A 23,251-nucleotide genomic window follows, 5' to 3' on the forward strand; every position below is an offset into this window, starting at 1 on the left:
ACACTCACCACCCTCTGTGTGAAAAAATTGCCCCTCTGGACACTTTTGTATCTCTCCCCTCTCACAAACCTATGCCCTCTAGTTTTAGACTCCCCTACCTTTGGGAAAAGATATTGACTATCTAGCTGATCTGTGCCCCTCATTATTTTATAGACCTCTATAAGATCACCCCTCAGCCTTCTACGCTCCAGAGAAAGAAGTCCCAGTTTATCCAGCCTCTCCTTATAACTCAAACCATCAAGTCCCAGTAGCATCCTAGTAAATCACTTCTGCACTCTTTCTAGTTTAATAATATCCTTCTATAATAGGGTGACCAGAACTGTACACTGTATTCCAAGTGTGGCCTTACCAATATCTTGTACAACTTCAACAAGACTCCCAATTCCTGTATTCACTGTTCTGACCAATGAAACCAAGCCTGCCGAATGCCTTCTTCACCACTCTGTCCACCTGTGACACCACTCTCTATGAACATGTACCCCTAGATCTCTTTGTTCTGTAACTCTCCCCAACGCCCTACCATTAACTGAGTAAGTCCTGCCCTGGTTCCATCGACCAAAATGCATCACCTTGCATTTGTCTAAATTAAACTCCATCTGCCATTCGTCAGCCCACTGGACCAATTACTCAGCACCTTAAATAAAATACCAATAAATATCTGGTTAGCAGATGGACTAGGTTGTGTAAAAAACGTACAGGAGGGAATGTTTTTTGATTTGATTTATTATTGTTACGTGTATTAGTATACAGTGAAAAGTATTGTTTCTTGCACGCTATACAGACAAGGCATACCATTCATAGAGAAGGAAAGGAGAGAGTGCAGAATGTAGTGTTACAGTCATAGTTAGGGTGTAGAGAAAGATCAACTTAATGCAATTCATAAGTCTGACAGCAGCAGGGAAGAAGCTGTTCTTGAGTCGGTTGGTACGTGACCTCAGACTTTTGTATCTATTTCCCGTAGGAAGAAGGTGGAAGAGAGAATGTCTGGGGTGCGTGGAGTCCTTAGTTATGCTGATTGCTTTGCCGAGGCAGCGGGAAGTGTAGACAGAGTTAATTGAGTGGGAGGCTGGTTTGTGTGATGGATTGGGATACTTTAACAATTCTTTGTAGTTTCTTATCATAGAATCAACTGTGCAGAAGGAGGCCATTCAGCCCATCGAGCTTGCACCAACAACAATCCCAGGTCCCATCCCAGCAACCCCACCCATTTGCCCTCCTAGACCTCCTGACACTAAGGGAGAATTTAGTATGGCCAATCAACCTAACCCGCACATCTTTGGACCGTGGGAGGAAACCGGAGCACCCGGAGGAAACCCACGCAGACACGGGGAGAACGTGCAGACTCCACACAGACAGTGACCCGAGGCTGGAATGAAACCCGGGTCCCTGGCGCTGTGAGGCAGCAGTGCTAACCACTGTGCCACCGTGCCTTGGTCTTGGCCAGAGCAGGAGCCATACAAAGCTGCGATACAATCAAGTGGCACCTTCTAAACACAAATACCGATTGTATATTGGAGAAGGTAGATAATGAAGTGGATGTCCTTTCAGTTCTCAAGTTATTCATGGAAATGGTGTAGGAAGGCTTCTGTAATTTTCAAAGATCGAATAACACGTTCTTGTGTACTTTGAACTGTCACCTCTTCCTGGGTTTTACAATGTGCAGTCTTATTCTCCCTACCTGTCATAGCAGGAGTTTTGTTTTCGGAATTGAAAATTTATACATAAATATGCTCAAAGCTGCCAAAGAAAATTAACAGTCAGTGGAGGAACCTGATGTTAAAGGATCTGGAATCAACACTCACTTCACGGGATAATATTATTGCTGGCTGGAGTTAGATATTTTCTGGTCCTGGGGATTGGATTTGAGCCTGGATTTGAGGATTTATGCTGCCTGCCTTGGACGAAGATGCTTTTGTCAGATTTGAATTTACATTAAACAGCGGCAGCGATTGATTTACCAGCGCTGGAGCGGGAGAAATACACAGGAGTAAACCTCTGGGCCGAGGTGAAAAATCCAGCCCTTAAAAATCAGGGATCTGAAATATCGCCGCAAGCTGAAACAAGTGCACAGCAAGGCGGTCGGAGAACGTTTCAAAGCTGGAATCTTTCAAACCCCGGTGATGACTGGCAACGAACCACTTTTTATTCTCAAGCTCGGAGCATTGGAATTGGTGGACAAAAGAAGACCAGGAAAAAAAACCCAGAAAATGCTGGAAAGTTTCAACAATTCTGGCGGCACCTCTGGAGAAAGGAAGTAGTGTTAATGCTTCAAATCCGCAAGGCGAGTCTGCCTTCTTCGGCAGATTAGGCTGGAGGGCTGCTTGTTGGCTAGCCCAGACACAAAGGGCCCAATGCCCTTTCTCCATTCTCTATATTTCTACCATTTCTGGAGGCTTTGGAGAGGGTACAGAAAAAATTTACCAGGATGCTGCCTGGTCTGGAGGGCATTAGCTATGAAGAGAGGTTGGAGAAACTTGGTTTGTTCTCACTGGAACAACGCAGGTTGAGGGGCGACCTGATAGAAGTCTACAAGATTATGAGAGGCATGGAGGCTTTTTCCCAGGGTGGAAGAGGCAATTACTCGTGGGCACAGGTTTAAGGTGCGAGGGGCAAGGTTTAAAGGAGATGTACGAGGCAGGTTTTTTGCACACAGGGTGGTGGGTAGCTGGAACTCGTTGCCGGGGGAGGTAGTGGAAGTGGATACGGTAGTGACTTTTAAGGGGCGATTTGATAAATACATGATTAAGATGGGAATAGAGGAATATGGTCCAAGGAATAGTAGGGGGTTTTAGTTAAGTTGGACAGCATGGTCGGTGCAGGCTTGGAGGGCTGAGGGGCCTGTTCCTGCGCTCTAATTTTCTTTGTTCTTTGTTCTCTGAATCTGTTTAGGAGTCTATTCGGGAGAAAAACGAGCAAGCGGTGGTGTCGGGTAACACTCTGGGGTGAACTTCACATGGTGAAGTTCAGGATGGTAAAAATCTGGAAGTAAAAATCTACTGATGACCATGAAATGATTGTTGTAAAAACCCATCTGATTCACTCATGTCCTTGAGGGAAGGAAATCAGCTGTCCTTACCCAGTCTGGCCTACATGTGACTCCAGACCCACAGCGATGTGCTCGACTCTTTTAAAATGGTCTAAAAGTGGCACAGCGGCAGAGCGATTAGCATTGCTGCCTCACAGCACCAGGGATCCAGGTTAAATTCCAGCCTTCGGTGACTGTCTAGGTGGAATTTGCATGTTCTCCCTGTGTCTGCATGGGTTTCCTCCGGGTGCTCTGATTTCCTCCCACAGTCCAAAGATGTGATGGATAGGTACATTGTCCGTGCTAAATTCTCCCTCAGTGTACCCGAACTGGCACCGGGAGTGTGGCGTCTAGGGGATTTTCACAGTAACTTCATTGCACTGTTAATGTGAGCCTACTTGTGACACATATTTACCCTGTTAGTCCAAAGATGTGCGGGTTAGGTTGATTGGCTAGGCTAAAATTGCCCCTTAGTGTCAGGGGGATTAGTGGGGTCAATACATGGGGTTACGGGGATAGGGCCTGGGCGGGATTGTGGTTGGTGTAGACTCAAGGGGCCAAATGGCCTCCATCTGCACTGTAGGATCCTATGATTCTATGAAAGCCACACAGTGGGAGGGCAATTAGAGACGGGCAATAAATGTTCAGTCAGTGAACTCACGATGTGGACCTCTTAGAATACGAGCTCCCAGATTAAGGCAGCAATGATTTGTCCTAACAGGGAGCCCTGCGTGTGTACGTAATGTGGAGTGTCAGGGTCACTGGCCCTCGGGGTTTATACTCCGTACGAGGAGATACATGTCTGAGTGTTACTGACTAGATAAATAAATCTAAGTCTGGTGGAGGGACACCGGCCTGGGAGGAGTTATTTCATTAACAAACATAAATAAGGAACAACTTGATAGAAAGAGCCTAAAATGTTGAAAACACTTTGATATAGGGTTTTGACTTCTTATTTCAGTGGCTTTGTCAGAGTTGAAATAAAAGTTTATTTATTAGTGTCACAAGTAGGCTTACATTAACAGTGCAATGAAGTTACTGTGAAAATCCCCTAGACGCCACACTCCCGGCGCCAGTTCGGGTACACTGAGGGAGAATTTAGCACGGCCAATGTACCTACCCAGCACATCTTTCGGACTGTGGGAGGAAACCGGAGCACCCGGAGGAAACCCACGCAGACACGGGGAGAACATGCAGACTCCACACAGACTGTGACCCAAGCCGGGAATCGAACCCGGGGTCCCTGGGGCTGTGAGGCAGCAGTGCTAACCACTGTGCCACCGTGCCGTCCTGGAGTTGTGTAACAGCAGCATGTGGACAAACTTTCCGTATTGAAATAGGAATTTAAAGGTTCATCTTCTGTATTTTCCAGGCGTATCTAATTGGCTGCGTCTGGAACTGCTACAGGTACATCAACGGCAGACACTCGGCAGATGTTTTAGTCTACGTCACCAACGACACTGCGGTAAGCATTAACATACAGACTTCCATTTCTTTTCATTTTGCAATGTTTTCCCTCTCCTCCGGGAGAAGGTTTGTCTGATCTCTGTCCTCTCTTAGTTTAGAAGGTGAAGTGAATCGCAGCTTTCCTCCCAGGGGGCACCTCATTGGATGAACTTTAGACAATCTGCCCGGTTACATTTCTCGGGCCGCATTTTCAAAACAAGGCCGAGAAGCCTGGACCCGGATGAATCCCGGCTCCCGACCCCGTGCCACAACCATGCCGTTCTTGTGGCACAATTTTGAAATGTAAATGGCCTAACCGAGCATGGGCCCAATGCGTAGCGCAAAGGATCTCCAGAATGCAGGGGGTGCCTGCCTGTTGCCAGTGGCAACGGTAGAAGGCAGCCATGGTGGGAGCTACCACTGCCTTGCCAAAGACAGCAGGCAACACCTCAAAGAGCCAGTGGCATAATCCCTTGGAGCAGTGTCTATGCAGCCAAGTTAGAGGTAATGCAGAGAGAGGTAATGGTACAGTGATAATGTCACTAGACTCGTGCTCCTGATGCCTGGGTTCACGCTCTGGGGACACGGGTTCAAATCCCACCACAGCAGCTGATGGAATTTAAATTCAATGAATGAATTTGGAACATGCAGCAAGTCTCAGTAATGGTGACCGTGAAATTATTATCGACAATTGTACAAACCTCCATCAGGTTCACTAATGTCCTTTAGGGAAGGAAATCTGTCGTCCTTACCCGGTCTGGCCTACATGTGACTCCAGAGCCACAGCAACGTGGTTGACTCTTAACTGCCCTCTGAAATGGCCTAGCAAACCACTCAGTTCAAGGCCAATTAGAGATGGGCAATAAATGCTGGCCCAGCCAGCGACACCCGCATCCAATAAAGAATAAAGGAGAATTACAATATACAGGATCAGGTGTGAGATTCCCCCAGAGTTCCACAATTCTCACATCAGAAAAAAAGCTTTTTCTTTGAACTCAGCAGCTATGCGCTGTGTAGTTAGGTTTGGATCGGAATCCTCGGGCCTGTTAACAAAGTTCCTCACGGGGTTAAGGTAAGCAAGTTCCCCATTCCTCTCCTCTGCCAACACTTTGAAAATTATAGACTGTCCCAAAGGCATCGGACTCCAGAGACGCCCTCCAGGCTCCAACTTCCAAACCGTGCCCAAACTCAACCCAGCCACACAGTGGTTAGCACTGCTGCCTCACAGCGCCAGGGACCTGGGTTTGATTCCGGCCTCCAGTCACTGTGTGGAGTCTGCACATCCTCCCCGTGTCTGCTTGGGTTTCCTCCCACAGTCCAAAAGACGTGCTGGTTAGGTTCTTTGGCCATGCTAAATTCTCCCTCAGTGTACCCGAACAGGCGCCGGAATGTGGTGACTAGGGGGTTTTCACAACAACTTCATTGCTGTGTTAATGTAAGCCTACTTGTGACACCAATAAATAAACTTTAAATTTATAAATTAGAAATATTATCATTCACAGCAACTCCTTTCTCCCTGGTGACAAACTTACCCTTTGACCAGGCCTGGCCGGCCATATTCCCAGACATCACGCAAGGGGTAGGAGCAGGAGTCGGCCATTCAGCCCCTCAAGCCTGTTGGGCTGCTCAGTAAGATCATGGTTGAATCTCAGCCTCAGTTCCATGTTCCTGCCCTTTCTCTATAACAGGTAAAGGCAAAGGATGATGGGAATGGAAGTCACATGACATGAAAGATAGGAGAAGGCCATTTGGCCCTTCGAGCCTGACTGTCTACCTCAAACCGCCCTGACCCCACACTCCTGCCACTGATCACCTAACATATCCATCCTGAAGCATCCATATTGGATGCTTCTAGATGGCTCATCAAACAGCCTTTATCCCCATGTACAATATTTCTATCTGACTGAGAGGAGAAAGATATTGCCAAAGCTTTTTCATCAGGACAAATGCAAGAATGCCAAATTTCAAATGATTGCAATAATCTACTCCACAGGACGAAAGGCTGCTGATGAGTACAAGATGAAAAACTTCAACAATATATCTATTTACAGCAATATTCAAGTTCTGTTAATATTTGTGCAATTAGTGAAAGAAAGTATTCAAAGAAAGCATTGAAGTAAACATTTATGTTGCCCCAAATGATTTGTGCTAATTGGGGTGGGGGGGTGGAGAGAGGGAGGGGAGGGGAGGGGGAGGGGAGGGGCAGAGGGAAGGGGGAGGCAGAGTGACGGAAAGTTGTCTTTAATCCCCGGAAACTCCAGGGCAATCCCACAGGGTGGACAATTCTGACCCTTAAACCGGCTGCCATCAGTGATGGTGGAGGCGAACTCAATAGGGTCCTTTAAGAGACTCCTGGATGAGTACATGGAGCTTAATAGGATGGAGGGTTATAGGTAGGTCTAGAAGGTAGGGATGTGTTCGGCACAACTTGTGGGCCGAAGGGCCTGTTTGTGCTGTAGTTTTTCTATGTTTCTATGTTAAACATTAGATGAACTCTTGATTGGGAGTGTGGAGGCGATTCACCAGGATGCTGCCTGGGATGGAACATTTAAGTTATGAAGAGAGGTTGGGTAGGCTTGGGTTGTTTTCGTTGGAGCAGAGAAGACTGAGGGGCGACCTGATCGAGGTGTACAAGATTATGAGGGACATGGACAGAGTGGATAGGAGCAGCTGTTCCCCTTAGTTGAAGGGTCAGTTACGAGGGGACGTAGGTTCAAGGTGAGGGGCAGGTGGTTTAGGGGGGATTTGAGGAAAAGCTTTTTACCCAGAGGGTGGTGACGATCTGGAATGCGCTGCCTGGGAGTGTGGTGGAGGCGGGTTGTCAGACATCCTTTAAAAATGATGTGGAGATGCCGGCGTTGGACTGGGGTGGGCACAGTAAGAAGTCTCACAACACCAGGTTAAAGTCCAACAGGTTTATTGGGTACCACGAGCTTTCGGAGCGCTGCTCCTTCATGAGGTGAGTGAAGAGTTGGGTTCACAAACATGGCATATATAGACAAAGGGACAATTGCAAGATAATGGTTGAAATGCGAGTCTTAACAGGCAATCAAGTCTCTACAGGTACAGACAATGTGAGTGGAGAGTTCAGGATCTTGTCTGCTTTCTTGCATCTTTGTAGAAGCTTGATGTCTGTGTTGATATGCGCAATCTTCTTGGAGATCCTCTTCACTTTGAGCCGGTGGTTTGCGGTGTCGGTGGTAGCCATGATGTGGAGATGCTGGCTTCACTCGCCGGATGGGTAAAAACCCATCTGGTTCACTAATGTCCTTTAGGGAAGGAAATCTGCCATCCTTACCCAGTTTGGCCTACATGTGACTCCAGAACCACAGCAAGTTAAGAGTCAACCACAGTTGACTCTTAACTGCCCCCTGAAATAGCCAAGCAAGTCCCTCAGTTTAAGGGCAGTTAAGGATGGACAACAGGACCTTGCCAGCAACACCCACATCCCTTGAAAGAATTTTTAAAATCACCAGTGTTGTCTCCACAAATCACAACTGGTCTTTAGACTCTCAGTTTAGGATCTCCATAAGATTCTAATAAATCTTTTCTGCACCCTCTCTAATCTAGGAAAATAGGAATCAGGAGCAGAAGTTGGCAAATTCAACCCTTCGAGCCTGCTCCGCCATTCAATCAAATCATGGCTGATCTCTCCCTGGTCTCAAATCCACCTCCCCATCTGTTCCCCATATCCCTTTATCCCTTTTTTAAAATCAGAAATATATCTATCTCCTTCTTGAAACCATTCAACGATTCAGACTCCACCGCGCGATGGGCCAGTGAGTTCCACAAATTCACCCCCCCTCTGCGAGAAGTGGTTCCTCTTCATCTCAGTTTTAAATCTACCACCTCTCAACATATACCTGCGACCTCCTGTTCTAGATATCTTCACATCCTTCCTGAAGTGTGGTGCCCAGAATTGGACGCAATACTCCAGTTGAGACCAAACCATTTATGAAAGTTCACCATAACTTATTTATTTTTCTACACTATGCCCCTATTTATAAATGATGTGGAGATGCCGGCGTTGGACTGGGGTAAGCACAGTAAGAGGTCTCACAACACCAGGTCAAAGTCCAACAGGTTTATTTGGTAGCAAATACCATAAGCTTTCGGAGCGCTGCCCCTTCGTCAGATGGAGTGAAAATCTGTTCTCCAACAGTGCACAGAGACACAACATCAAGTTACAGAATACTAATTAGAATGCAAATCTCTACAGCCAGCCAGGTCTTAAAGGTACAGATAAATACACATACACAATACACATCTCTTTAACCTGTGTTTAATGTTCCCTCCACCCACATTATCTGTACCTTTAAGACCTGGCTGGCTGTAGAGATTTGCATTCTAATTAGTATTCTGTAACTTGATGTTGTGTCTCTGTGCACTGTTGGAGAACAGATTTTCACTCCATCTGACGAAGGGGCAGCGCTCCGAAAGCTTATGGTATTTGCTACCAAATAAACCTGTTGGACTTTAACCTGGTGTTGTGAAACTTCTTACTGTACTTACCCTATTTATAAAGCCCAAGATTCCATGTGCTTTACTGACCACTTCCTCAACCTGACCTGCCGCACTCAACACTCCACCCTGAATGCCAAATGCTGCCACATGTACACACTCAACCTCTCTCTCCAGTAGCCCCGACTCACCCCCTCCCAAAGATGTCCTTGTCCCCGGTTCTAATTCTATCTTTGTCTCACCCAACTTATGCCACTATTAACACCTGCCTTAGCCTTTAGCACTACCAGAGAAACCATAGAATCCTTACAGTGCAGAAGGAGGCCATTCAGCCCATTGAGTTTGCATTGACAACAATCCCACCCAGGCCCTATTCCCGTAACTCCACACATTTGTCCCGCTAACCCCTCTTAAAAAAAAGTTAAAGTTTATTTATTAGTCACAAGTAAGGCTTACATTAACAGTGCAAATGAAGTTACTGTGAAATTCCCCTAGTCGCCACATTCTGGCATCTGTTCGGGTCAATGTACCTAACCAGCACATCTTTGGATTGTGGGAGGAAACCGGAGCACCCGGAGGAAACCCACGCAGACACGGGGAGAACATGCAAACTCCACACATACAGTGACCCAAGCCAGGAATCAAACCTGGGACCCTGGCATTGTGAGGCAGCAGCGCTAACCACTGTGCCGTCCATTAACATTTCCTTTGCCTTTTGTCCATGACATCTTTGTCAAATCTCTCCAGAATGCCCACCTATCCCCGACCATCTATTTTGCTCCACCCTCCCTCTGCAACATTTTAAAATTCATCACATTTCCCCCTCTCTTTAACTCTGAGGAAGAGTCACACGGACTCGAACCATTAACTCCCTTTCTCTCTCCACAGCTGCTGCCAGACCTGTTGAGTTTTTCCAGCATTTTCTGTTTTCATTCCTGCCATATTCAACAATCGACTGCACATGGAATGTTCCAGCAAAAAGGAATGTGACAGTTTCCGACTGCATTATTTATCGATTCGCAGTCTCACCTTACATAAACAAACCAGACTAGTACTGACACTGGATACCGTCACGTATCCTGTGTGTGAGTGTTTTCAGACCAGCTGACCCATAACTAAAGTAGTATGGCCGGCATAGTTCTCTATATTCTAGTCGCAGCTCATGGTTGATTTTAACCCCCCAAAAACAGGAAGCAAAGAGTCGGAATAAATGGGTGTTTTTCCGGTTGGAGGAAGGTAACTAGTGGCGTGCCGCAGGGATCGGTACTCGGGCCGCAACTATTTACCATTTATATAGATGATCTGGAGGAGGGGACGGAGTGTAGGGTAACGAAGTTTGCAGACGACACAAAGATAAGTGGGAAAGTGAATCGTGTGGAGGACGGAGAAGATCTGCAGAGAGATTTGGACAGGCTGAGTGAGTGGGCGAGGATATGGCAAATGGAGTATAACGTTGATAAATGCGAGGTTATACACTTTGGAGGAAATAATAACAAATGGGATTACTATCTCAATGGAAACAAATTAAAACATGCTACCGTGCAAAGGGACCTGGGGGTCCTTGTGCATGAGACGCAAAAGCCCAGTCTGCAGGTACAAAAGGTGATCAAGAAGGCAAATGGGATGTTGGCCTATATCGCGAGGGGGATAGAATATAAAAGCAGGGATGTCTTGATGCACCTGTACAGGGCATTGGTGAGGCCGCAGCTGGAATACTGTGTGCAGTATTGGTCCCCTTATATGAGGAAGGATATATTGGCATTGGAGGGAGTGCAGAGAAGGTTCACCAGGTTGATACCGGAGATGAGGGGTTTGGATTATGAGGTGAGGCTGAGGAGATTGGGTTTGTACTCGTTGGAGTTTAGAAGGATGAGGGGGGATCTTATGGAGACTTATAAGATAATGCGGGGGCTGGATAGGGTGGAGGTGGAGAGATTCTTTCCACTTAGTAAGGAAGTTAAAACTAGAGGACACAGCCTCAAAATAAAGGGGGGTCGGTTTAAGACAGAGTTGAGGAGGAACTTCTTCTCCCAGAGGGTGGTGAATCTCTGGAATTCTCTGCCCACTGAGGTGGTGGAGGCTACCTCGCTGAATATGTTTAAAGCGCGGATGGATGGATTCCTGAGCGGTAAGGGAATTAAGGGTTATGGGGATCATGCGGGTAAGTGGTACTGATCCACGTCAGATCAGCCATGATCTTATTGAATGGCGGGGCAGGCTCGAGGGGCTAGATGGCCTACTCCTGCTCCTATTTCTTATGTTCTTATGTTCTTAAAAACCCATGAATTTGGTTTGAGCGGCAAGTTAAAAATCTAAAAATGTGAAACCCCCCAAACTGTTCCACGTGAAAGATGCCCAGTTCCAGTTTTAGTGGACGCAAAGAGAGAAAAGACCAAAGAAAAGTACAGCAAAGGAACAGGCCCTTCGGCCCTCCAAGCCTGTGCTGATCATGATGCTCTTAAAAAAACTTCTGCCCTTACTCGGTCCGTATCCAAGTAAAGTTTATTTACTAGATGGAAAGGGGCGGTTTCAGTGATGCCAAGAGTGAACAAAGTTTATTTATTAGTCACAAGTAAGGCTTACATTAACACTGCAATGAAGTTACTGTGAAATTCCCCTAGTCGCCACACTCAGACACCTGTTCGGGTCAATGCACCCTAACCAGCACGTCTTTCAGAACGTGGGAGGAAACTGGAGCACTTGGAGGAAACCCATGCACGGGGAGAACATGCAAACTCTATACAGACAGTGACCCAAGCCGGGAATCGAACCCGGGTCCCTGGTGCTGTGAAGCAGCAGTGCTGACCACTGTGCCACCGTGCCACTCCTCTATTCCTCTATTCAGGAGGAGAGATGATGACCAATCAGCTCGAAGCAGACAGATTGTCCATTTAAATATTATAATAAGGCTGTGTGCCTCCAATTTTTGGTTAGCACTGCTGTCTTACAGCGCCAGGGACCCAGGTTCAATTCCGGCCTTGAGTGACTGTCTGTGTATGTTCTCTCCGTGTTTGCGTGGGTTTCCCCTGGGGGCTCTGGGTTTCCTCCCAGACTTCAAAGATGTGCAGGTTAGGTGGATTGGCCATGCTAAATTGTCCCCTGGTGTCCAAAGATGTGTAGGTTAGATGGTTTACCATGGTAAATGTGTGGGGTTATGAGGATAGGGAGAGGGCCTGGGTAAGATAGTCTGTCAGAGAGTTGGTGCAGATTTGATGGGCCAAATGGTCTCCTTCTGCACCGTATGAATTCTATGATTTTATTTTAATCTTTGTTGGTCCCTGGGCTCAGGAAACCCAGTAAGAAGTTTAACAACACTAGGTTAAAGTCCAACAGTTTTATTTGGTAGCAAAAGCCACACAAGCTTTCGGAGCCTTAAGCCCCTTCTTCAGGTGAGTGGGAATTCTGTTCACAAACAGGGCATATAAAGACACAAACTCAATTTACAGAATAATGGTTGGAATGCGAATACTTACAGCTAATCAAGTCTTTAAGATGCAAACAATGTGAGTGGAGAGAGCATTAAGACAGGTTAAATGCTCTCTCCACTCACATTGTTTGTATCTTAAAGACTTGATTAGCTGTAAGTATTCGCATTCCAACCATTATTCTGTAAATTGAGTTTGTGTCTTTATATGCCCTGTTTGTGAACAGAATTCCCACTCACCTGAAGAAGAGGCTTAAGGCTCCGAAAGCTTGTGTGGCTTTTGCTACCAAATAAACCTGTTGGACTTTAACCTGGTGTTGTTAAACTTCTTACTGTGTTTATCCCAGTCCAACGCCGGCATCTCTACATCAGGAAACCCGGCAGGTGAAAGGAGAGGAGAAGAGCTGAATTCAGCAGGTAACTGACTTTGCAGCACTGCTTGTGGGTCAAGAGAAGCAGGAAATGGAAATCTCCCGCTCCAGCACTACCTGAATGTAATCCATGTGCTCCCTCCCACCTCTTCAATCAGAGACCCTCCAATACCATCTGCACCCCCACCTAGACCCAGCAGGATGTTGAGATACCTGAACTTGTAGGTATTCCATGCCTGTAACTCCCAACCACCAGCGTACACCCCCTATTCCCCTGCCCAATATACGGGATGCGCTTTGGAGATAAGATCAGGGTTCATTTCTCCTTTGCAGCAGTTGTTGAGGATTAACCAGACAATGCACGGTGAGTACTCAATCTTTCCAAGCTTTATTACTTTCCAGCAAGGAGCACACACACGCAGCGCAATGCACCGCTAGCTGTTCTGTCGATTCATCAGATAATTAGCAGTTATAGTTAATTACAGCCAATGAGAAATGAGCAACTTCCTAACTCTTCATTTGCATACATTGTCCACCAATCATAGCATAGCTTTTTGCCCTTTCTTATCCAATAGAAAACCGTCTCCTTCATTAGCATAATGTATCTTGTTTTTTGGTATTTGTCAGGGTAACTTGTCTTTGTTTCATCCTGTGGCCAAGGCCGGGAGTGCAGTGTTTATGAAACTGACACAAGGTTTAGATTAGTCTCTTTCCTGAATATGCAACCGTTGACCTCAATGAGACCTTGTTTCCATATTTGTTGACAGAGTTGCTGTTGTTGTTGTAAATTAATTTCCACACAGTTAAAATGAGAATAATTTACATTGTGCCATTCTGCCCAATATTGTTTTTGCTCTGTGTGCTTCACTGGGAAATTATCATTAGCTTTGGTGTTTGCTCCAAACTGCATCATTAGCCATCAACTCCATCCATCTCATTGATAACTGTCAGAGATTTTCCTATCATTCCTGACCCCAAGCTGAGTTGCTGACCATATATTCAAGCTGTCACTAACTCGGCCTATTCCGTTTCTCTAAGATCCCCCCGTTTCATCCCTGCTTCAGTTCGTCCACTGCTGAAACATTCATTCATTCTTTCTTTGTTGCCTTGAGAGCTGACACATTCCTGATCCCAAACTCTATCCTCTGTAAACATGAGGTCCTCTGCTCGCTGTGTCCTTACCAAATCCCTTCTCAGCCCCGTGCTCGCTGTCCGACATCAACCCCTGGAGAGGCAAGGCCCCGAATTTCAAATTCCCATCCTTCATTTCAATTCTGCCCATGGTTCACACCCTCTTTGTAATGTCCTGTAGCCTCTCAGCTCAGTCTGGGCGGAGTCTGCACATTCTCCCTTAAGTGGGTTTCCTCCGGATGCCCCAGTTTCCTCCCACACGCCAAAGATGTGTGGGTTAAGTGCATTGGCCATGCTACATTGCCCCTTAGTGTCCCGGGATGTGTAAATTAGAGGGATTAGTGGAGTAAATGTGTGGGGTTATGGGGAGAGTGCCTGGGGAGGGATTGTTGTTGGTGCAGAGTCGATGGGCCAAATGGCCGCCTTCTGCACTGTAGGGATTCTGTGATTCTATCCTTCCCGAGATCTCTGTGTTCCTCTGATTCTGCTGCCTTGAGCATTCCCGATTTTCATCATTGTGCCACTGACAACCGTGCTTTCAGCTGCCTGGGCCCACAGCTCTGGAGCTGCCACCATCTCCCTCTAGCCTTCGATCTTCAAAAGCACACATCATACCCCTTTGAGCTGAGAGTTGCAATGTTAACTTGTCTATCTCCCGCTGAATCTTTGTCAGTTAATTTCTGTCTCTGTTCTGTGTTTCGCAGCAGACTGTATATTCTTACACCTCCACAATCCTACGATCAGCTCTGTCTCTTTCTCGCACAACTCTCGCTCCCTCTCTGCTTTTTCAAAGGCATCTGGAACTGACTCATGTGTAACATGGGGGGAGGCCGAATGGTATAATCGCTAGACTATAATCCAGAAACTCGGCTAATGTTCTGGGGACCCAGGTTCAAATCCCGCCACAACAGATGGTGGAATTTGAATTCAATTTTTAAAAAAATCAGGAATTAGGAATCTACTGATGATCATGAAACCATTGTCGATTGTCGGAAAAACCCATCTGGTTCACTAATGCCCTTTAGGGAAGGAAATCTGCCGTCCTTACCCGGTCTGGCCTACATGTGACTCCAGATCCACAGCAATGTGGTTGACTCACAATGGCCCTCTGAAATGGTCTAGCAAGACATCAGTTTCAAGGGCAACTAGGGATGGGCAATAAATGCTGGCCAGCCAGTGACATCCATGTCCCATGAAATGAATAAAAAAACAATTTCATTCCCTTGTTCAATTTCTAAGGCTCGAACACTCCACCTGTTGGTTTCCTGTTTTGAGGCACTCAGCTCAGTTTACTGATCCTTGTGTCTTTCACATCCAACTCCTTCATAAAACTGGCTGTGACCTTACTTAACTTGGAGACGTCTTTCCCTTGTCCTGTCCTGAGCTTCTTTCCAATGCTGCTGACCAGCAACTCCCTGACCCTCATCTTCTACCCATTTCGACCTCTTGCCATTCAGATACCCCCAGAGTACCTTCTGTCAGCCTTGTACTTCACTAGCCATTTCCTATCTGCCTTTGTCCACCCACGTCATTTGATTCAATGACCAACAATCAGCCAATTTAACCATGGCCCAACCAGGGACACCAGATGTTGCCCTCAAAATCAGGTCAACCAATGCCATGGATAAAGACACTCAAACTCTTCAATTATTGCACAACAAATCACCTTTATTGTACTCTACCAAGTTACCACAAAAGCATCAAATTCTAATACAAAACTTTGTAGTATGCAAAGCATATAGCCTCTGACGTTACTTTGTTATACACAAAGACTGGAATTCTTCCGTCACCGCCCGCCACGGAAATTGTAGCGGGCGGAGGAAGGGGGGGACCATGCAAAGGTCCATTGACCTCGGGTGGGATTCTTCGGTTTTGAGATGAGCGCGGCCAGAGAATCCCACCCCAAGTATTTAACCTCTAACCTACTTTGTTGTACACAAAGTATCCAAAAGGTATCAAAAGCTTCAGAAAATATTCAAACTCACAACTGATGGACTTTGTTCCGATGTCTTAGAGCCCCAGACTTGGGGTCTTGCTGTTTCATCTACAGTGGTTGATCCCGGGTTACTCCTTCTGATGTCTCTGAGTCTCTCCTTCTTATGCAGATGTTGATGATATTTACCATGCTTCAAGTCACATACTCACAGGGACAGGTACCAATCAATCATGCAACGTAGGAATTCTTTTTTTCTTTCATGGGATGTGGGCATCCCTGGCTGGGCCAATATTTATTGCCCATCCCCAACCCTTGAGCAGGTGGTGGTGAGCTGCCTTCTTGAACCGCTGCAGTCCATGTGGTGTAGGTACACTCCCAGTGCTGTTCGGAAGGGAGTTCCAGGATTTTGAGCTTGTACAGTGAAGGAACGGCCAATATATTTCCAAGTTAGGATGGTGAGTGCCTTGGAGAGGAACTTGCAGGTGGCGATTTTCCCAAGCATCTGCTGCCCTTGTCCTTCTAGGTGGGAGAGGTCACGGAAGGTGCTGGGAAAGGAGACTTGGAGAATGTTGAGCTTTTTGAGTGTTTTTGGAGCTGCACTCATCCATTACACGCCTCAACTACTCCCTGTGGTAGCCAATTCCACATCCTAATACTTGTGTCTTGCAGAGGGTAGACAGGCTTTGGAGGAGTGCGGAGGTGTGTTAATTTCCACAGAATTCCCATCTCTGACCTGCACTTATAGCCACAATAATTATGTGGCTTGGCCCAGTTCATTTCTGGTCAATGGTAACCCCTGGGATGTTGATATTGGGGGGATCAGCAATGGTAATGCCGTTGAATATCATGGGTCAATGGTTAGATAGTCTCTTGTTGGAGATGGTCATTGCCTGGCACTTGTGTGGCGTGAATGCCACTTGCCAGTCATCAATCCATGTTGTCCAGGTCTTGCTGCATTTGGACACAGACTGCTTCAGTATGTGAGGAGTTGTGAATGAACATTGTGCAATCATCGGCGAACATCCTCACTTCTGACCTTATGATGGAGGGAAGGTCATTGATGAAGCAGCTGAAGATGGTTGGGCCGAGGACACTCCCCTGAGGGACTCCTGCAGTGATGACCTGGAACTGATTGACCTCCAACCACAACAACCATCTCCCTTTGTGATGGTATGTCTCCAACTAGTGGAGCGTTTCCCCCTGATTCCCACTGATTTCACTGCTAGGTCTCCTTGATGCCATACGCAGTCAAACGCACCGTGATGCTGAGGGAAATCACACTCACCTCACCTCAGTCTTGAGTTCAACTCTTTTTTTTCTATTTTTGGACCATGGCCACGTCTGAGAGGCCCAGCTGGAACCCAAACTCAGCCACAAAGAGGAGCTTATAAATATTTTTTTTACTCATTCGTGGGACATGGGCATCACAGGTTGGCCAGCATTTAATGCCTATCCCTAGTTGCCCGAGGATAGTTGTGAGTCAACCACATTGCTGTGGCTCTGGAGTCACATGTAGGCCAGACCGGGTAAGGACGGCAGATTTCCTTCCCTAAATGGACATCAGTGAACCAGATGGTTTTTCCAACAATCTAAATGGTTTCATGGTCATCAGAGGTCGGCACGGTAGCACAGTGGTTAGCACTGCTGCCTCACAGCGCTAGGGACCCAGGCTCAATTCCCGGCTTGGGTCACTGTCTGTGTGGAGTCTGCACGTTCTCCCCATGTCTGCGTGGGTTTCCTCCGGGTGCTCCGGTTTCCTCCCACAGTCTGAAAGAGTCCCACAGCCATGCTACATTCTCCCTCAGTGTACCTGAACAGGCGCTGGAGTGCGGCAACTAGGGGATTTTCACAGTAACTTCATTGCAGTGTTAATGTTAGCCTACTTGTGACACTAATAAATAAGACTTTAATTCCAGATATTTTTTATTGAATTCAAGTTCCACCATCCGCTGTGGCGGGATTCGAACCCGGGTCCCCAGAACATTAGCTGAGTTTCTGGATTAATAATCTAGCGATAATACCACTAGGCCATTGCCTCCCCAGTTGACAGCCAATTTGAGCACAGCATGCTCTCGCCAACAGCCATGTGATAATGATCATTTAATCTGTTTCTTTGTGACGTTAATTGAAGGATAAGTATTGGCCAGGATAAGAGTTATCAGTGTGGACAAGTGGGTGGAAAGAGGAGATCGAATCCTGCATTTAATTAATTTTTAATCTTTAATTAGTTGACTGAGACAAATATAATACAGCAATCATTTCACCTATGAGCGATTTCATCAATAATGAATTCTGGTTGGTAGCTAATTGAATATCGCAGCCATTCGCCAGCACAAGAACACAATTCACATCTATTGGCTTAATCAATTTTAATTATACCGGTCGTTCTTAATATTGAACAGCAGATCCGCCGCACGTCTGAATGGGTATGTTTTACGGTGACAGTAATTATATGTAAAGATAGAACTTGCACTGTTAAACTAAACAGAAACATAGAAACTAGAAGCAGGGGGAGGCCATTCGGCCCTTCGAGCCTGCTCCGCCATTCATCTTGATCATGGCTGATCATCAAATTCAATATCCTGATCCCCCCCCTTCCCCCCCATATTCCTGATTGCTTTAGCCCCAAGAACTATATCTGATTTCTTCTTGAAATCAGACAACATTTTGCCCAACTACAGTCGGTGGGAGTGAATTCCACACATTCACCACCCTCTGGGTGAAGAAATTTCTCCTCACCTCAGTCCTAAAAGGTTTACCCCCACATCCTCAAACTATGACCCCTAGTTGAGGACTCCCCCACCATTGGGAACATTCTTCCTGAATCTACCCTGTCTAACCCTGTTAGAATTTTATAAGTTTCTATGAGATCCCCTCTCGCTGTTCTAAACTCCAATGAATATAATTCTAACCGACTTAGTCTCTCCTCATATGACAGACCTGCCATCCCAGGAATCAGCCTGGTAAACCTTCGCTCTACTCCCTCTATAGCAAGGATATCCTTCCCTAGATAAGGACACCAAAACTGCACACAACTCCACATGTGGCTCACCAATGCCCTATACACTTGCAGCAAAACATCCCTATCCCTATACTGAATTCCTCTCGCTATGAAGGCCAACATACCATTTGCCTTCCTTACTGTCAGCTGTACCTGCGCACTTACTTTCAACGACTGATACATGAGGACACCAAAGTCTCGTTGAGTAGCCACCTCTCTCAATTTACACCCATTCAAATAATAGTCTGGAAAATAAACATTTGAGGGGCCACAATATTTTGGAAAGAGCGACAGGATGGCAAAGGGGCTGGGCTAGCCCTGATAGTAAAAGGTGCCATCAGAACATTAGTGAGATGCCAAGCAAAAAAGGTAAGTGTGGGGAGGACAAAGGAAAAGCTGTAAAGATATTTAGACAGCTTAGAGTGGCAATAAGATGGCAGATGAAGGCATGTGTGAAGTTACTCACTTTGGTCGTAAGAATAAAAAATATTTTTCAACAGTTGAGAAACTTTTAAGTTTATGTTCAAAAAGACTTTGGTGGCCTGTACAAGGAATGTGCCAAGTTAGCACAGAGATGCAATAAGCAATGAGGAAGGCTCGTGGCATGTTGACTTCTATTGCAAGGGAACTTAAGTTCAAGAATAAAGAGGTCTTGCTCCAACTGGTGAGGCCACATCTGGAATAGTGTGAGTAGTTTTAGTTTCGATATTTAAGGTTAGATACACTTGCATTGGAGGCAATACAGCAAATGTTCACTAGATTGGTCCCTGAGATGGTCCTTTGGGAAAGCAATGGCCCAATGGTATTATCACTAGACTATAAATCCAGAAACTCAGCTAATGTTCTGGGGACCTGGGTTCAAATCCCGCCACGGCAGATGGTGGAATTTGAATTCAATAAAAAATATCTGGAATTAAGAATCTACTGATGACCATGAAACCATTATCGATTGTCGGAAAATCCCATCGGGTTCACTAATGTCCTTTAGCTAAGAATATCTGCCGTTACACCCGGACTGAGAACGATGAAAGGCCCATCGCCAACAATGAAATCCTTACAACACATGTGCGGCACAGTGGTTAGCACCGCTGCCTCACAGCGCCACGGACCCAGGTTCGATTCCTGGATTGGGTCACTGTCTGTATGGGGTATGCACATTCTCCCCGTATCTGCGTGGGTTTCCTCCGGGTGCTCCTGTTTCCTCCCACAGTCCTAAAGATGCGCTGGTTAGGTGCATTGACCATGCTAAATTCTCTCTCCGAGTAGATGCCGGACTGTGGTGACTAGGGGAATTTCACAGTAACTTCATTGCAGTGTTAATGTAAGCCTACTTGTGACACTGATAAATAATAAACTTTAAACTTTGAACTTAAATTTAAAACTTTACTTAAACCCTATTGTCATGTAAACATCCACCCTCCTTACAGTTTATTAACGACAGGCGACCTGTCCTTGTTTGTACTGAATATCTAACCATCTCAAAGCAATACCGTCTCAATGCAGCCTATGTCTCATGTATGACATGTGGATTAATACTTGCAGGAAATGTCAGATTATCTTTGGCCAGCTATAATATGTGAATTCATTTGATGCTCGGCACCTGAAATACTTGGTGTTGCCAATCACTTGAGGAGACAAGTTAATTGCAGCAGCGAGCGAGGACTTTGATCGCAGCTTGTGATTTGGACAGGAAGGTGAATGGATTAAGTTTCCAGCCTTCAGCTCTATGTCTGCTTCCTGCAGCTTGTGTGGTGAGGACACTGAAAGACTGAGGCCAGGATTTTCTGCCTTGCTCCTTTTTTTGAATTACTTGGGAGACTGAGGGCCTTATACTTTGTTTTCTTCATGCAAATGCCTCAGCCAATCAGAGCCAAGTTGCCATCCAATCAGCACCCTTTACTCCTGCAGTATAAATATTTGTGCTTTTGAAATTTGGTATTCTTGTATTTGACCTGATGAGTACCAGAGAAAAAGCTTCAACAACATGTCTCTACTTAGCAATATTGAAGATTTGTACTACCAAATGACTAGGATATTCTTGGAAAGGCAACGAGGTTGGTCCCCTTTTATTCCACCAATGAATGTTTGTTCTCATGAAGTTAAGGATATTGGTCTTTGAAAATAGAAAAGTTTTTTTATCATTGGCTCCCAGTATCTTCATCAAAATGTCTCAGGGTAATGATTACAGGGTTTATTTCTTTGTCTGACCCCTCAGAGTAAGACTGGAAATTCAATTCAGTTCAAATATGGGGTGGGATTCTCCCCCAAAAATTCTAAGTGTCGAATTTGTGTAAAAGCTGGAGTAAATCCCACTGGTTTTTTATAGTGGGATTTTCAAAAAGAATCTCCCACGCTCTGTATCACAGAGAGCCTCAGTGTGAATCACGCTGAAAATCAGTAGGTGGGGCCTATTCCCGTGGACAAGGCGGCAGCACAGCGCTGAGTGGGCCACTGTGCATGCGCCAATCTGTCAGCGCCAAGATCAGTGCATGCCCAGTGGCCCCGCACTGCCGACCTCCCGATTGCTGGTCAGCCCTGCAACCCCAACACCACTGCCCCTCCACACACCCCCCCCCCCCCCCTCCCCATGGCCCATTCGCTGGCCCCTGGCCGTTTCCGGGCCAGCATCGACCCTCCCCCACCCCAACCCCCAGGCAGTCCCGATCTCCCCCCGCCCTTCCCCCCAGCAGGCCGACACCCCCCCACACCTCAACGGTCAGCCCCAATCGCTGGCCTCCCTCCCCCACCCCCGTCACTAACGAGCGTGGAGTGGCAATGGGACCCCCCCCCCCCCCCCCCCCCCCCCACCCCCACCAATCTACCCGCCAGAGGTCCCGCCCCATCTGGCTCCACCCCATTGGCACAGTCCGATGCCCGGTGGGCAGTTACAAGGTACCCCCTGGGCATTGGCACTTTGCTTCTTGGGCAGTGCCTGGGGGTCAGGGTGGCACTGTCAAGCTGGCAATACCCAGGGGGTGCCCCCCTTTCCCCCAACCTCCTGAGGGGCCTCGATGGCCACCCCCCCTTCACTCCAGCATGTTGGGCCGCTATCTCCCTGTCACTGTAAACCCCACAGGAGTGAAACACTCCTGGCATGGGGAGAGAGGCTAGTGGGCCTGGAGGCTGCGGTCCCGGGCCCCCTAATGAAAAGCTAACGATCATTATAATAATTTATTCAGCTATCGGCGCGGAGCTGACGACACCGGAAATCTAGCCTGCGGAAGGGGTAGCACCCAGCGGGGAGCCTGCTACACGGCCTCCGCTTAAGTCTTCCAGCCCGCTGCACTGCTAGAGCAGCATGGTGAGCTGGGAAAGTCACCCCCATGGGGAGGCAATGGCCTAGTGGTATTATCGCTAGACTATTAATCCAGAAACTCAGCTAATGTTCTGGGGACCCGGGTTCGAATCCCACCACGGCAGCTGGTGGAATTTGAATTCAATAAAAAATATCTGGAATTAAGAATCTACTGATGACCCTGAAACCATTGTTGGAAAAACCCATCTGGTTCACTAATGTCCTTTAGGGAAGGAAATCTGCCGTCCTTACCTGGTCTGGCCTACATGTGACTCCAGAGCCACAGCAATGTGGTTGACTCTCAACTGCCCTCGGGCAACTAGGGATGGGCAATAAATGCTGACCAGCCAGTGACGCCCCATGTCCCATTAATGAATAAAAAAAATTTACATAGTGCTATCATGGCTCACAATGTGTTTTACAGACAATTAAGTACTTTTGAAGTGTAACCACTGTTGCAGGAAAGAGGGAATCTAGCCATTGCCCTTTGACATTCAATGGTATTACTATCACTGAATCCCCCACTAACAGCATCCTGGAGTTACCATTAACCAGAAACTGAACTGGACCAGCAATATAAATACTGTGGCTACAAGAGCAGGTCACAGACTGGGAATTCTGCAGCGAGTAACTCACCTCCTGACTCCTACAAGACTCAAGTCAGGAGTGTGATGGAATACTCTCCACTTGTCTGGATGGGTGCAGCTCCAACAACACTCGAGGAGCTCAACACCCATCCGGGACAAAGCAAACTGCTTGATTGGCACCCCTTCCACAATATTCACTGCCTCCACCACTGACGCTCAGTGCTAGCCGTATGTACCATCTACAAGGTGCACTGCAGCAACTCCTGCACTGCTCCTGAGGCAGCACCTTCCAAACTCACAACCGTTACCATTTAGAAGGACATGAGCAGCAGATACATGGGAACGCCAGCACCTGAAAGGCTCCCCTCCAAGCCACTTACAAACGGTCATCTGGACTCGAAGCATCAGCTCTTTCCTCCCCTTACAGATGCTGCCAGACCTGCTGAGATTTTCCAGCATTTTCTCGTTTGGTTTCAGATTCCAGCATCCGCAGTAATTTGCTTTTAAGCCACTCACCATCCTGACTTGGGAATATATCGGCCGTTCCTTCACTGTGGCTGGGTCAAAATCCAGG

The 23,251-nt window shown here is 46.8% G+C and overlaps 1 protein-coding gene across 2 annotated transcripts in view; it reads left to right on the forward strand.

Moving 5' to 3' along the window:
* The window catches only part of laptm4b (lysosomal protein transmembrane 4 beta), a 66,721-nt gene that overhangs the window by 35,046 nt on the left and 8,424 nt on the right, over positions 1-23,251 (forward strand). For both annotated transcript variants that reach the window (XR_013498370.1, XM_078217007.1), the window contains exon 6: positions 4,398-4,490. Coding sequence is in view for 1 of the 2 variants with exons in the window: in XM_078217007.1 (XP_078073133.1) it covers positions 4,398-4,490 (93 nt within the window). In the remaining variant the exon portion in view is untranslated. The remainder of the gene's footprint in view (positions 1-4,397; positions 4,491-23,251) is intronic.

Source organism: Mustelus asterias, chromosome 7 (assembly GCF_964213995.1).
Source record: "Mustelus asterias chromosome 7, sMusAst1.hap1.1, whole genome shotgun sequence".
Taxonomy (NCBI): domain Eukaryota; kingdom Metazoa; phylum Chordata; class Chondrichthyes; order Carcharhiniformes; family Triakidae; genus Mustelus; species Mustelus asterias.